This window comes from Python bivittatus, unplaced genomic scaffold (genome assembly GCF_059951505.1).
Source record: "Python bivittatus isolate LINGU-HERP-01145 unplaced genomic scaffold, Pbiv_v1 ctg000170_np1212, whole genome shotgun sequence".
NCBI lineage: Eukaryota > Metazoa > Chordata > Lepidosauria > Squamata > Pythonidae > Python > Python bivittatus.
In genome coordinates this window covers 1,521,330-1,536,765 of record NW_028277039.1, presented here as the reverse complement: position 1 = coordinate 1,536,765, position 15,436 = coordinate 1,521,330, and the positions used below count along the sequence as shown (strand labels likewise).

At 47.6% G+C, this 15,436-nt stretch overlaps 2 protein-coding genes across 2 annotated transcripts in view; both read right to left on the bottom strand.

The window, feature by feature from the left end:
* Positions 1-373: 373 nt before the first annotated feature.
* On the bottom strand, positions 374-3,484 carry PRSS54 (serine protease 54). Its single transcript, XM_025176496.2, has 4 exons — positions 3,198-3,484; positions 2,074-2,324; positions 1,802-1,917; positions 374-865 (listed from the first exon to the last, which is right to left on the bottom strand). The coding sequence occupies exons 1-4, from the start codon at positions 3,482-3,484 to the stop codon at positions 374-376; spliced, it is 1,146 nt and encodes a 381-aa protein (XP_025032264.2).
* Positions 3,485-9,326: 5,842 nt separating this feature from the next.
* The window catches only part of LOC103049679 (fatty acyl-CoA hydrolase precursor, medium chain-like), a 29,408-nt gene continuing 23,298 nt past the window's right edge, over positions 9,327-15,436 (bottom strand). The window contains exons 13-14 of the mRNA XM_088135485.1: positions 11,013-11,085; positions 9,327-10,566 (exon numbers count right to left, since the gene is read on the bottom strand). Coding sequence (XP_087991611.1) covers positions 10,392-10,566; positions 11,013-11,085 — 248 coding nt within the window. The 3' untranslated portion in view covers positions 9,327-10,391. The remainder of the gene's footprint in view (positions 10,567-11,012; positions 11,086-15,436) is intronic.

Genomic DNA, 15,436 nt, shown 5'->3' with positions numbered 1-15,436 from the left:
GCCCTCCCCCCGGCCCTGCTTGTGGAGCCACGTAGCTGATTGTTCTAAAATCTAGAGGTGGTGTTACAGTATATAAAGCTTGGATATGTTCTCTTTACTGATTATGATCATTTTCAAATTTCCATGCAAATATGGAACTGGAAATAGGCTTTCATAAGGGCTCTGTAGGTGCTGATGCTCTTTGTTTTTTGCTCCCATGACAAAACTTATTATTCCAGTGTGTTGCTGGGTTACCTCTAATTTCACATTTCACTGGGACAAGATGCCTAAGAAGGATAAAACTTTAATTGTGCAGAACAATCTTCCAAGAGAAAGCAGTCGCTGGGAACTATCTTGTCTCGGCACCCAGGTAACACCCTGGCTGCCCTGCGCTTCAGCAAGCCCGGAGGCGCAACAGGAAGCCCATGCCGATGAGGGCCCTCAGCCCCTGGGGCTGGCCAGGCTCTGCTGAAGAAGGAGGGAGCAGCTCCCCGCCGTAGTAGTCATAGTAGAGCGGAGGATTCACTCGCGACTCGGCTGGCCCTTCGGGGAGGCCCAGGCTGCTCTCATTCAGCTTTTCCGAGAGGTTCAGGCTAAGAGGATTTTCCAAGGCATTGGAGGCATCCAAGGCTCTCAGCTCCAAAAAGGGTTCAAACAATAACCCCTCATGTTCCTCCACTGGAGCCGCAAAGGCTGAATACCTTTGGCCAGGAAAGGGAGACGCTGGAGCCCCCCATTTTGCTGTTGTGGTCACAATCCAGTCGCTGTAGTGGATGACCTGGCTGTAAAGGAAGGGCCCGTAGCATCTGGCGCCCCCCTCGCTCAGCACTCCCTTCAGCACTTGCGCTCCCTCCGCCTCACACAGGACTGGGTTGCCTGCGGACCCCTTGGAGAGAAGACGGCCTATCAGCGATTCAAGCCCTCCGTAATGTGGCATGTGGGAATGACCTTGGGAGACAGGGAGGAGAGATGCTGCCCAGGGAACGGTCAGATAAGAGGGGGCACAGCTCCCTTATCCCACAGCTGCATCACGGGCAGAGAAGGAAGCTCAAGAAGGACCCTCCCTAACTTCTCAGGCCATAAAAGAGATGGCAGAGATTTGTACTTCCAGACTTGCAAGATTCTGTTAATGCTGCTTTACAGTAAAACAGAATTAGCTCATCTGGCCATGTTTCCTGTCTGGTCTACCTCACAAGGCTGACACTGCCTTTTCTCTGGACGATTCAAGGCACCAATAGTTGGGATCACAGAGTGCAACTCCCCCTGCAGGGATGAGCATGTCAGCGGTGCCCAGTGCCCAGGTCAAGTGAGCAAGATGCCGTTTGTGGGGCTGAATGTTGGTGTGCTGGTTTGAAGAAGAGACCCCATCAGGAGCCCTAAATGGCCATTTTGCTCACCACAAAGTCTAAAGTGGAGCTTGAGGCTCATGGCAACTGATTGCCACTCACAGGATTGGTATAAGCAAATGAGTGTGAATTAGCTGCAAAAAGCCCTGCCCCATTTGTATAAATGCTTTAACTGTAATGCAAATGCAGTCGACTCTCTATGTGACAGTTATCTCTAGTCCAGATTTTAGCAATTCTTTTGTTCATAGGTCAGAGGGACAGAGGTCAGTTGGTTTTTTGTTTTTTTTTCATCAGAGGCTTGCAAAAGACACTGACACTTAAACATGGCTACAGGTATACTCGCCTTCTGGTAGATTGTTGCTAAGTGCAAGCTTCAATTGTTTGAAAGCGGGAAAAGGTGGCCCTCTGAAGCTCCCTTGGCTGGGTTGTGGGGGGAGGTTAATTCAAGGAGCGGCGCACCCGAGCAGCCTCCTCACCAGGCATCCAGGCACGCTGCCACTCTCCCTGTGGCTGCAGCACTCGGTGCTCGTGGTTCTGCGCAAGGGACAGCGGTCCACGTCTTCCACCGAGAGCTTCTGCGGAGGACCATTCCCTGGGTGAGCCAAGACAGCAAAGAGCCTTTGTGAAGTTTAAAGGTGGGCAAATCTGAGTTAAAGGTTGGCAGGCTGTTCCTCGCCTCCAGGCTCCCCCTCTGGTGCTGAAAGCTGCAGGACAGCGAGGGAGCTTTGCTGGTCGAGAGCCGGCTCACCTCCCCGAGGATCCAGCCAGCCTGCCACTAAGCACTTCCCCAGCGTTGCCACAGGGAAGTCCGGTGCGGGGAAGCAGACGGGCTGCGTGGTCTCGCTGAACCGGAACGGAGTGCTTGCCTTCAGCAGGGCAACGTTGTGGACAAGGGTGATCTCGTCAAAGGCCTTGTGGGGGATGATGGTCTGGATGGGCACCAGGGACTCCCTGTGCCCTTCTAGATCTGAGGCTCCAGCCAGGGCTGAGATCTGGGTCCTGGAAACAAAGGAGGGGTAGGAAGAAACAGCAAGGAACCGGAGGAAGCATTGATTGCCCAGAAGAGGCACTCTGGAGTCCTGGACCTTCCTGATGGGCCTGGGCACTTTTTTCTGGCAGATCTCCTGGGCTTGAGGAACAAAATTTCATCAGATGAACTTCCACTGCCTGGAGATGGAGTAATAGAGAAACATTCACCTGTTTATAGCCAATGACATTCCAATGCCAGAAAAGACATAGGAAACTCAGGGTCAGATTAGATTTTTTTTCCATTGGGATCCTAGCTGAGAGTAAAGACTTAAACCTTCCCGTGTGCTTCAAAATGTTAAGAGCCAGCAATCTGAAAGTGCACTGCTTGGGTGCAGAAAGGCTTTGCCTGGCTGATTGCGTGTTGCTGATGTGTGTGTGGTTGTCAGGGACAGGGTCAGGGACAGGGTCAGCCCAGGGCACAACTGACCTCTTCCATGCCTGGAGCTGGATGGGCCTCTTTCAGTTTTCTTCCAGCGCTGAGAGGACAGCTGTGATCCATTCATTTATTTATGTAACATTCTCAACATACACAATTAACAAAACATTATTTAAAGAAAATTTTAAAAATAAAAAGAGACAACCCCAAACAAACTAAAAATACAAACTAAGAAATGAAAGAAAGAGAGAAAAACTTCTATCTTATATTTTATACTTATCAATAGTTACTGGTTGACTAATAAATACACTTCTGTAATATAATCAGTACAGAATATTATTGCAAAATTTCACAAAAACTCTGCCACAGCAACACGGATTGCTGCGTTAACTCCCACTCAGGGCGACAGTGCCTGGGTCGCGGCTGAAGCCCGGCTTGTTGCTTGGAATCCTGCACCGTAGCATTACCTGCTGTGGAAGCTGGAGGCTGCGCTCAGGATCCAGTATTTACTCAGGATAGAGCCAAACGCGATGTGGCTGTCCTGGTCCTGCAGGGACACCATCCAAGGGAGTCCGCCGACAGTGGCAGCCTCTTGTGCAGAGTTTGTGGGAGCTAAGCGGGCTTGTCTGCCACAACCTGCAGCTGTGTGAAAGAAACGTGCAAATCCATCATCAAGGCCTCCTTGAACCTGCCTTAGTTTCCATATTTCTTCCCCATTTTTTCTGGCAATCCATGGGATGCCTGGAGGACACATCTGTGCTGCATATGTAGCACAACTTTAATTTACCGTTATTTTTGCTATAATTTGTGTCTTGCACTTTCTGACATTGTATGGCACCTTTTATTTCCCAAGTTTCAATAAAGCCAAATAAGAAGACTTGAGATGAGGCTTTTAATTAACAGAGGTTTTATTGGCCAAGGAAACCTTCTGGATGGCTCAAGCCAACACCGTGGCAGGAGTGTTGCCCAGAACCACACCTTGCAAAGCAAGCAACAAAGATTTTATAGGCATATTCAGATGTATTCAGATAGTACATCCCCTCATATCCATACAAGGGAATTTTGGGATGACCCAGGGAAAAGTAAAGGTGGGCCTAAAGAGGTGAATCTAAGTTTAACTTTTTTCTTCTGGTTATCAAGGAAATACCTAACTTCTTTGGAATTCGGTGTCTCTGCCTGCCCGGTAGGAATCTAATTTACAGCTTACTTGTTCAGTCAGGCATCTGGCTAATTGCTTCTAAAGGAAATGGGGTGGGGGAATGGTGTGCTCTCCTAGAAGGCAATCCGGCATTCAACAAAGAGATAAGGTGGGGGAAAGAAACGCTGTGCTCCTTACAAAGCAAGTTAATCCTTTGTAAATAAGATAGAGTGCACTATCACATGCATGCCCACACATTATGAGAGAGCGTAAAATTGTGTATCAAAACAATGCCCTTCAACATCATCATTGTTTCTGATTGCTAAAGTAGGATACAAAATCTATCAGAGAGCTCTTAGTTTTCCCAGCTTTCTTTAAACGGATTCCAAGCTTGTCTTTCCTTCCAAACATTCCAGTGGAGAGAATCCAGCAGCTCCTCTCTGGGTGCCTGTAAGGAGCGTGCCAGCTTTTCGTCCCACGTACTTAGTCGAATGGTTTTGGCCTTGGAAAGATTAACTGGGGTCAGTCGGGAGAGAGGGAGAGAGAAGTGGAGCAGTGGAAGACTAGGGGAATCTTTTCCAAGCACATTAGAGAAAAATATAAACTGGCAGGAAAGGACTAGGGGAAGAACCGAGTGAACTGAGACATAATAAGTATATTAGGTGAACAAACTAACTGAAAGGGTTTAAATGTTCCGTAGTTTTGTAACTATAAGGAAATTATAGCTGTTGTATACATTTATTTGCAACCATGGGTTTTAGAAAAAACCATATAAGATTGCAATAATCCATATCAGTTCAATACATCCCCTGTAATATTAACAGCGCTATTTGTCAACATCTGCTCGCGTATCTTCCTTGTGGCCATTGCAGACAATGCAACTTGTTTTGTTACATCTTCATCTTCACCAGTCAGCAGGAAATAGATTTTTTTCTTCTAAGCTAGACTGATTCAGTTGGATTAACAAACGTATGATGAATCTAGCTCTAGGCTCCTGATATAATCTGCAGTGTAATAAGGAGTGGATCAGATCTTCCACCTGTGAATTATTACAAATGCATGAAAGGTTTAAATGTTCCGTAGCTTTGTAACTATAAGGAAATTATATACTTTCCTTATAGCTCTGTGCACATCTGTTTGGACATCAAACTACCTAACCCTTTCATTGTTTGAAGCAAAACCACTTGTTTATTAAACAGTTTTTGAGATTTCCTATTCGTTTGTCTATACAGCTATTTATCCTCAAAGAAAGAAGCACTAGCAAATTAAGTTAAAGAATGGTTTAACAACTTCCAAGCACCAAGAGGAAATGGGAAAACCCAGCGGAAGGCCTGAGTGGGACTGTCGGTAAGGGAATATTCTATTCTTTGCATGGTCAGCACTGACAAAACTTTGGACTGAATAGCATGGGGAACAAAAGGGCTTGGGCAGCGCAGGAGGAGAATGGGCAGATCCGGTTCTACAAGTTCACAAGACCGCAGGAGGAGCCATTCGTATGGGTTTGTTTCTCATGGGTGTCTCAAGTCCTGCTTGTTCTCTCACAAGACAATTCCAGTTCTAGAAAACACAACCAGTCATTTCACACAATGGGCAAATTTTGCTGTGAGGGAGGTGTCCAACTGATCAGCCAGCCTTGCAAAGTTTCTGTGACAGCAAAAATTGAAGGAAAGTTGAATTAGCCACACCGAAGCAGCAACAAAGGGGCTCTGAAAAATGCTTCAGCAGTTACAAATGGAACTTCTTCCAATTAAACCAGTTTACCCAATTTCCATTCTTTTTTATACTTGATCTGGCAATGGCAGCAGAGGTCATTCACAGGCACAGACACAACTCTATTTCTCCCTGCCTGTATTACTTTGTGTTCCTGTCAAGACTGCATTTCCTTGTTTCCCTGGAAAGCTTCTCCTGTGGTCCTGTGAACTGGTGGGAGTCTGGATTCAGGAGCTCCACTCACCAGCTATGGAAGAAGGCAGGGTGAACACGGAGAGGAGAAGCAGGATTCCAGCATGCTGGTCCTATCAAAGAGAGAGAAGGTGAATAAGGAGCAGTTCTCATTCTCATCAGCAGTCCAAACAGCTTGGTCAGACTGTGCTGTCCCACTGCTGGTGGAGAAGGAATACCCCAAGAGGAGCTGCTGATGGCGGCCAGTTTCCTTTGAAGCATTTCTAGGCAGTATGGGTCTGGAAACTGCTGGTTACTTGGGGTGTATGTGTGTGCTTGAATGGTTCTGTGGGATTCCTCAAGAAAAAGAGCAACAGAAGACAAATTTGTCCAGAACAGGCTGCCTCTTATATGCAATGCCCAAATGCATTAGGAGGAAGGGGCTTGGATGACCTCTACATCATGCATTCAAAGCAACTGGGTCACAGCAAGATTCCAGCAGTTCTGACTAGGACCAAGCTATGACCCTCTGCTCAGTTTTCAGGCCAAGAAAGTTTTCAGGTTAGGGTTCTTTTGTGGCCAGATTAGTCAGTGTAGGAAAAAAGTCCTCTGGTAATCCAGAGTTTGGAAGGAGAGACCAGAGGGAACTTTGCCACCTAGGCAGAGGTCAAGAGAACGTCCCCAGCCCTGTCTGCATATAGAAGCTGGCCCAGATGGGCAGTTGAATCCTACTTTCACACCTGTGACAGGACCAACAGAACCCGATAGCAGCAGGCTAGCTTGGGAGGTGCAGGACAGATTGGGGGGTGCAGAGAGTTCTGCTGTTTGCCATTAATCCCTGCTTCCCAGTCTCCATTGCTCTAAGACACTGACAGGCCCTATTAGAAAGTGGCAGTGAGGGTGTCACTTCGGGTCAAAGGTGATCTTTCTCCCCAGGTGAGCTGAGAAGTAAACTCTTAATCAAACAATGGGAGAAGTGGATGGACAACCTCTTGCCAAACCTCCTGAGGCATGGGGTTCACTCAGTTTCTCCTTTCCAAAAACTCTATTATATTATCTTGATTTTAATCTTTCCTCTATGCCCATTCCCCCATTTATTTCACCAAAAGCAATCATAGTCTTCTTCTTTTACCAAAGAACTTCTAGCTGGGTTTCGTGATCTCTGAGTTTCTTCCATTCTTTGTTTAAGACAGAATTGTGATGTCTCTTTCATTCTACAATGCCCAGGGTTGCAGAACTGAACCTCTGTTAAGAATCTGTGTTGATTTAGTGCTACGTTGATAGCCTCTGTTAAGACATGGTTGCCATGGCATTAGAATTCTGCCAGTTCTTCATCACCTGCAGACACAATTTTCCCCATTTGCCATTATCAGCCAACTTGAGTTTCTTTCTGCATAAGAGGTAGGGAACAGATGTTGCTGGGCAAGGCCTCCCAATAGCCCAACCCATTTTGTTGCCTTCCATATGTTGACTCAGCAGCATCTGGAAGGCTTCTGGCTCCTTTCGTCACCCGGCTTGAATATTGATTGTTAGTCATTGCCAACCAGACTGGGCCAGATTGCCCAATGATCTTACTTCATCCAAGGCATTTTCTATCGTCCCCCAAAGAAACAGAATTATTCTAGCTGCAGACTGGCAATTGTTATGACAACACAAGAATTTAGCTAAGAAGAGGGTTTGGTAGTGGGTTGTAAATGGGAAGGAGCAAAAGCAATTACACCAACACCCCTGGGTGTCTCCTGCACCAACATTTTGATCTCAAGGAACAATTATGTGAGACAACCCTTACTGGAACCTTGTAGCATTTATTTGATATTTAAATTTAAAATAAAATTTAACAGTCTACTGAAATGGGATTCAATCATGTTTGGGTATTTAACACTGAATATCTTTTCAAAATTAAGCAATGCTACTGGGACTGGGGGCGGGTGGGAAATTTTTGTAAATTCTTGGCTTCTGGACTAAAATAATACCAGCAAAATAATTAAGGACTTCCAGGTGTAAATGAGCATTTCTTTTTTCAATTTTATACTTGTTTTATAGCCCTGATTCAACTACTGTATTTCAGATTTACAAAGCTGGTAGCTCCCTCGTGTCCTTTACCTCAGGTGACAAAGGACTAGGAGGAGAGATCTGAGCATTAGTTAATGGTGGGGTTATTTGGAAAAAACTGGGCGGCTCATCCCTGCTCTCCCTTTGGATAAGACGGTGGCACTGAAGTTCCTGAGGTGGAATGCCAAGGTTTTTATGCACTCCTTTCAGCCGAGTGGTTTCAGATGGCCAAGCAGCAGGGGTGTGGAGGAATGTGTGTATCGAAGGGCCATTCAAAGGAGGGACCAAGTGTGATTTCAAAAAGCATGAGAAAGGCTGGCAGCACATTGTCAGAAGCCTCGCACATTATTGATTAAAGTTTATTAGCCTGCTTGCTTCGTTTCTGCCATTTCAAAGAAGGGGGGGATGGAAGAGTAACTGTTATACACAGGTGGACTGTTACCTGGTTCTCAGGAATGGCCAAGGTCGTACCAACATGAGACCAGGAGAGAACCAGTGAAAGGCACAAAAAGGACTATGGGATGGGAAGGGGGCTGGTGAAGGGAAAAAGGGGTTAAGTAGAGTTAGCGCACGTGGGCTTTTGAGTTCTAGCAATGCTTTTGAGACTGTATACTTCTTTTCAATAAATGAATCTTTTCTTTGAATTTATTTAAGTTTCAAGTGAATCATTGGGTTGAGAACTGAGCACTGCAGGTTCTCACGAACATCTTCTTGGTGTATTTCTGGAAGGAACTGTTGCTGGGAACATGGGGTCCCAGATGGTGAGGAGAGACGCAATGGCTGGTGGCTCTGCGCAAAAGCGTATCTGGCCGCAGCACTTCTCTTTCAGCTGGGTTTCAGGCCTAGGTATGGTACCATGACCATACCGATCACTCTTGATGACTTGTGCGAGACAGAGAAATGGAAGGCTGGCGCTCTTGGTCCTGTTGGACCTTTCAGTGTCTTTGATACCATCAGTCATGACAACCTTTTGAACGAACTCCAAGGCTGAGGGGTGAAGGGCACTGTTCACTCAGTGAAGGAAAGGGCGCATCCCAGGGCTCTCCGTTGTGGGGTGCCCCAGGGCTCATTTGTTGGCACGGGGTCAGTCGGTAGATAATGCTGCAATTTACTCCATCTTCATTTTGTACAATTCAAGGCGGTGTGCATAATGCTCCTTCTTCCCCCGAACAGCAACCTCGTGAGGTGGCTTGGGCTGAGGGAGCATGAGGGACTGGCCCAAGGCCACCCAGCCAGCCTTCATGTGTAACGGAGGCCTAGAACTCAGGGCTTCCTGGCCATTGTGCCAAACTGGCTCTCAGGTTCTCAACCCTGGGCTGAAGAGGAGATGTGGCAGAAATCCTGTCCCAGCGCTCGGGGACTGTTGGAATCTGTGGGCACAGGCTCACTCCTGCAAGATGGCATGGCTGTGGGTAGGGAAGCTTCGGACGCCATAGATATCTGACCCACGATTCCAGCTTCCTCATGCTTAACTGGTTTGTCATTTGGAGACTGAAGAAGTGCTTTGCTTTTTTGTTTTTGTTTTTTTGCTTTCATAATTTTTATTGAAGAGTATATAAAACAGATAAAACTAATACAAAAACCAAGTACAAAAATAGATTTAAAAAAGGACAGTGCAGAGAAAAAGAAAAGCATCCCCCCACCAAAAAAAGTAATAAGAAGAAACTTCCCCCTTAGCCCCAGCACGTGCATACAACGTTAACAACTGATCACTGTCTCTTCAAATACTACCAAACACATCTTCATTCCACACTTCACCCCATTTTCTATAAACCATCTTCAGCTCTCCTTATTAATCAACAAAAGGTGTAAAGGTTAACAGACGTAACTAGCAACACACAGTAAGCATTTAGTCCCCTTTCCATTTAAACTTAATCCCCCAATCCCTCTCTTAATAATCAAAATCTCATCCCAATTGACAATTAAACATTACAAATGAATAAAAAAATTAACCCTGAATCATCACCCAAGATAGCAACCTATTATTAAACCCAATTAACAATTAAACAGTTCAAAAAAAATTAAACCCAAAAAACTATTAAACATTGCAAAAAATAATAATCCCTTATTTGTATACCAAACATCATAACACAGAGATTACAAACAAATCCAATACACCCAACTGGACATCCCTAAAAAGAGTTATCCAGTCAAAGTAACCATTAAGCATCACCAAAAAATAACAACCCATTACTTAACCATAATCAAATAAACCAGCTTTATATTTTTTCTTCTTCCTCCCATCAATCCCTGAATCCCATAGGTAATAATTGCCAGATTATTCTACCTGTCCTACTGAAAAATACAATTCCTCTTCAGAGCTGATAATTCTAAATGGTTTCCTGATGGTCTGGATTCCCTTCTAGCAACTATCAAGCTTGTGTTACTGAAGGCCACTGGTTGGAGCCTTCCTCCGGTACCATAAGCCAGCATCAGTTGGGAAGGTGAGGCTTGCTTGCCCTTGGAGGCCAGTGTACACTTGGCCAGGTGAAGAGAGGAGGCCAGACAAACAATCCAGTTGTGAGTGTCCATTATCTGCGAAGCCATTTCTGTTGAACCAAATTCTGGAGTCCGTGTGCAGCTGAAGAGTTTATAACTCAGTGTGTCCTTTCTGTTTGGCCAACTTTTCCGGCAGGGTCTTGGTCCAGAAGACGACGGCTTTCTCTTTCAGTTTTCTTGTCACCTTTTGCTTTAAGTCTATTGCCAAATACTGCTCACTCCTGTCATACGTGGGCCAGGTCACCAAGCCACCACCATTAGGGTTCCTAGAAACCATTGAAAATGTCCAATTAGTTTATGGAATCCTCTTGGCCCTTTACTTCGGCATGTGGGTAAATAGCAAAGGCGGGAAGCTGCTTTCTCTCAGGGTCACCAAGATAATCCTCATCTTTCATCACTTTCACAAATAGAGCTTTACCCATTTTTCAAATAATACCTAAATACTCTAGAAACATTTGAAAAAGCCTATTGAACAGCCCCCCACAGGGCCCCCCAGCCAACCTCTAGCATGATTAGTTTTCCTGTGAAAGTCTAGGAGCATATTCTCAGAAGCGTTGCAGCCTTGGTGACCTGGGAGGTCTCCTGTGGGAGACAGTCCAGCATTTGGAGGAGGGCATTCTTCATATCCATGTCCATGAGATCCCAATTTACATCATTTATATAGTTTACCTGAGTAGTAAATGCATGGACGTGTGCAAACCCACTAACTTACCCGCTGCGAGCAAAATTAGCCCAATATTTCATAAATATTTTGCTAAGCATTTTATCTTCTTCTGTTGCATCATCTGCAAGCAAGAATGTAAGGATAGCATCAGCAAAAGAATTACAGCTTTGGAATGTTTAAAAGCACAAAAATAAAGTCCTGCAATAATATCATCACCACAGGAACAACAATAAAATGCAATTGTCACTGGGAGTCAGGCAGCACATACATTTATTAAATAATAATAATAATAATAATAATAATAATAATTATTATTATTATTATTATTATTTCATCAGAAACCTATCTACAGGAGAGATATTTGTATAAACTCAGAAAAGAACGCCTTCAATCCAGTCAGTGACCAGCCCGATCTACTCTTTTTATGGGTCGAGAAACAACCCCACTGCTCCCTGGGACAAACTGCTATTTGGGGAATGCAAAACGAAGAAGCCTCTGCTCTGTGCCCCTTCATAGTGGTAAAGCTCCCTCACCTTGGCCAGGGACGCCCTATGCCTCTTTATCTAAACCCTTGCAAAAACGTTGAAAAATAGGAATCCCACAATCAAATCCTGCAGCATCCTATTGTTCTCTCTCTTTTTGGATGAGAAAAAGCTGGTGAATTTTGAGTATCATTTTCAAGCCAGCGTTGTACTCATCTAACTGCCATTCCATACAGCCCTCATTTGCCTAATTAGTTAAATTCAATGTCAAATGTTTTGCTGAAATCAAGACACTTTATGTGTGCAGATTCCCACAATTTACTATGGAAGGCCAAAAAAGCAAAATAGGTTAGTCTGGCAAAAAAACCCAAACCTGTAAAAACACTCAGTACAAAATTTTAATTAATTGAAATTTAATGTAATCAATTTAATTAAATTTAACTAATCACTGCATTGTTTCTTGCACACTAGTACTTTCCAGATTGTATCCAATTCTTCTTATAAATGACTGGGCCACTGGTCCTCTATTCCTCAGATTTATCTCCTGAGCTCACCAAGAATTTCAAGTATTGCCTAGCAGGGCATTCAGCTGGGAACCATCCCATGAAGGTTACTGTCCACCTTGCCAGAAGCCCATGAATGAGTGGAGAGAAAATTTGCCTGTGCAGTTTAACAGGAGGAAGAGAATGAGAAGAGGAACCAAAACTGCCACTTCTTCCAAGGGATTACATGCTCATCTTGGGGGAGGGAAATAGATATATTATGAGTAGCTGATGATTACTGAATATGGGTTTGAGAGGAAGTTCCCCAGCAACTTCTTCCTCTATGGAGAGAGTGTGAGAGAAGGAAAGAAGAAGAAGTAACAATCCACACTTTTACTGGGGCCTTAAGGAACTGAAGATGTATGGACAGAACTCTACAGCCACATTTTCATTAATGACCTGGATGAACAGAAGGGAATTCTGATTGCAGATAACAGAAAACTGGGTTCCAGTTAGAAAACAGGTATCCATTGTGTAAGGTTTGCCCCGTTCGACAGAGAAACTCTCGTGACACGTGTGGTTTACAAAGAAGGTTTACTCATGCGTAACGTAGTAGTCACAAGCAAAGCCAGGACTGGCTTGGTACAATTGCATTACTTGTTATATTCCCCCCTTCCCGCGCTTTTTTCCCGCCCCGCGATCACGTTGCTGCTGCGGATTATCAGCCCCCCAATAATCCCCCTTGATTGTCCATGATGGCAGGTTCGGTCAGGGTCCATTGTCCTTGATTGCCAGTTCCCCTCCGGCTGGGTCGGTCCCTCCCCGTTACGTGCAAGCCCAAGGGTTCTGTGCTGCGTTGCGATCTTGTTTCGCTGCCTGCGGCCCCGTTCCTTGCTTGCTCGCGCCGTTATCAGTTTATAGTTAAAAGCTTCCGCTGCGGTTTTCCTGTTTGGCTGGGCGCAGGTGGCCCGTTAATTAGCGGCGCTTTCAGTTCCTCTTTTCCCCGCTAGCTACCGCCGGTGGATTCCGCGTGGTCTGGCTGTGAGCTTCCCTGAAGCCCCGTGCTGGCCGAACCTGACATACCGCCCCCTGAAGACAACTCCCACCCCCGGCTCTATTTCGGTTTCCCGGGGTATTTATTGTAAAAGTCCTGCACTAGGTCCGGCGCCCTTATGTGGGTTTTACTCACCCATTCGCTGTGGGACTTGGGAAAATGTTTCCATTGCACTAGGAGCTGGACCTGCCCCTTGTGCCTCCTGGCGTCCAGTATCTGGTTGATCTCGAAATGCTGCTCCCCCCCGACCATGATGGGTGGTGGCACTCCCTCTGTCTTGTGCCAGGCGTTCCCCGGCTGGTGCAGCTTTAGCAGGCTGCAATGGAACACCGGGTGGATCTTCCCGAGGCTTTTCGGGAGCGTCAGCCTGACGGTTACTGGATTGATGACCTCTGCAATGGGGAACGGCCCCACAAACCTCGGGCTGAGTTTTTTCGATGCCTGGTGCGTCTTTAGGTTTTTGGTTGACAGATACACCTGGTCCCCCACTTTCCACTGCTCCTCGGGGAGCCTCTTGCGGTCCGCGTGTTTCTTGTAGTCGGCTTTGGCTCTTTGCAATGCCGCGTGCGCCGCTCGCCGGGTCGCGTCGATTTGGGCGAACCAGGCGTCCAGGGAGTTGATCTGGGATTCCGGCTGAGGCAACTCCGGCATGGGGACGAAGTCTCTCCCGGTGGCTACTTTGAACGGAGAGAACCCGGTACTCTTGTGGACGGCGTTGTTGTATGCCACTTCCGCGAATGGTAGTAGCTCCGCCCAATCGTCCTGTTGGTGCCCCACGTAGCAGCGCAGGTACTGTTCGAGCCCCCCGTTCAGGCGTTCCGTGGCTCCGTCCGTCTGCAGGTGCGCCGCGGAAGAAAGGGCTTGCTTCGTCCCCACCCGCTTCAGGAACTCCCTCCAGAACCGCGCGACGAAGTTGCCGCCCCGATCGCTGACGACCCGTCGGGGCGCGCCGTGGAGCCGGTAAACATGTTGCACGAATAGTCTCGCCAACCCCTCTGCCGTGGGGACTCGCCAGCACGCTACAAAGTGCACTTGTTTGGAGAATAAGTCCGTAACCACCCAAATGGCGGTCTTCCCCTTACTCTCCGGGAGCTCTACTATGAAGTCCATGGCGATCTCTTGCCATGGGCCGTCGGGTTCCGCTACCGACTGGAGTAGCCCTCTAGGCTTGCCTTTGGCCCCTTTCGCTGTCGCGCACACCGGGCAACCCCCCGAGTACGCCTCCACGTCCTTATGGAGCGTGGGCCACCAGAACTGCCGCCGAATTAAGTGGAGCGTCTTCACGAAGCCGTAATGCCCCGCGTTCCGGCTGTCGTGGGCTCTTTCCATGACCTCCCGTCGGCAACCCTCGGGCACGTACAGCTTTCCTTCGTGCCACCACAACCCCTCTTGGCTGGTTAGTGCCTCTCGGTTCTGCTTGAGCCAAGCGTCCCGCTCCGCCGCCTCCGCGAACCCTTGCCTTACTTCAGGCGCCGCGTCCCGTCGCTCCCCCTTGGTCTGGCTCCGGGTCACCGCCTTTGCAGCCAGTCTGCTGGCAGGGATGATGGAGTCCACGATCTCCTCCCGTAGGCTGGCGTGCTGGGGCATGCGAGACAGTCCATCGGCTAGGAAGTTGCGCTTCCCGGGGATGTGTTTTAGGGTGAACCTGAACCTCCCGAAGTATTGGGACCACCGCGCCTGTTTGGGGGATAGCTTACGCGGGGTCTTCAGGGCTTCGAGGTTCTTATGGTCCGTCCACACCTCGAATGGTTCAGCTGCCCCCTCCAGTAGATGCCTCCACGTGGCCAGTGCCCACTTGACTGCGTACGCCTCTTTCTCCCACACCATCCACCTCCTCTCCGTCTCGGTGAATTTGCGGGAGGCGTAGGCGCATGGGTGGATGGCCCCCTCCGGGCCGGGCTGGAGCAGGACTGCCCCCGTTGCCACGTCTGACGCATCTACTTGGATTATAAACCGCCGATCTGGGTCGGGATGGCGCAGGATCGGCTCCGCTGTGAACCGCCGTTTTAGCTCCTCAAACGCCCCCTGGTATTCTGCAGTCCACGCAAGTGCCATGCTGGGCTTGGGGGTTTTTCCAGTGCCCTTGGTTTTTAGCAGGTCTGTTAGGGGAAGGGCGATTTGGGCGAAGTTTGGGATAAACTGTCTGTAGAAGTTCGCAAACCCTAGGAAGCTTTGAAGTTGCCTCCGGGTTCGCGGCGCTTCCCAGCCCAGGACATCCTTTACCTTCGACGGGTCCATCTCAATTCCCCGGCTGGATATTCGGTAGCCGAGGTAGTCTAGTTGCTCTCGATGGAACTCGCATTTCGATAGCTTCGCGTACAGCTGTGCCTTCAGCAGTCTCTGGAGCACCGTGCGCACCAGGCTCACGTGCTCCGCCAGGGTTTCGGTGTAGATGAGGATGTCGTCCAGGTAGACCAGGACGCCCCGGTAGAGTAGGTCGTGCAGCACCTCATT

Excerpts from the sequence above, each read along its gene's own strand:
- PRSS54 (XM_025176496.2), bottom strand. The coding sequence starts at position 3,484 with ATGTGTCCTCCAGGCATCCCATGGATTGCCAGAAAAAATGGGGAAGAA. Across the intron at positions 1,918-2,073 it reads CTGGCTGGATCCTCGGGGAG|GGAATGGTCCTCCGCAGAAG; the intron begins GTGAGCCGGCTC and ends TGGCTCACCCAG. Across the intron at positions 866-1,801 it reads GCAGCGTGCCTGGATGCCTG|GGGTCCGCAGGCAACCCAGT; the intron begins GTGAGGAGGCTG and ends CTTCTCTCCAAG.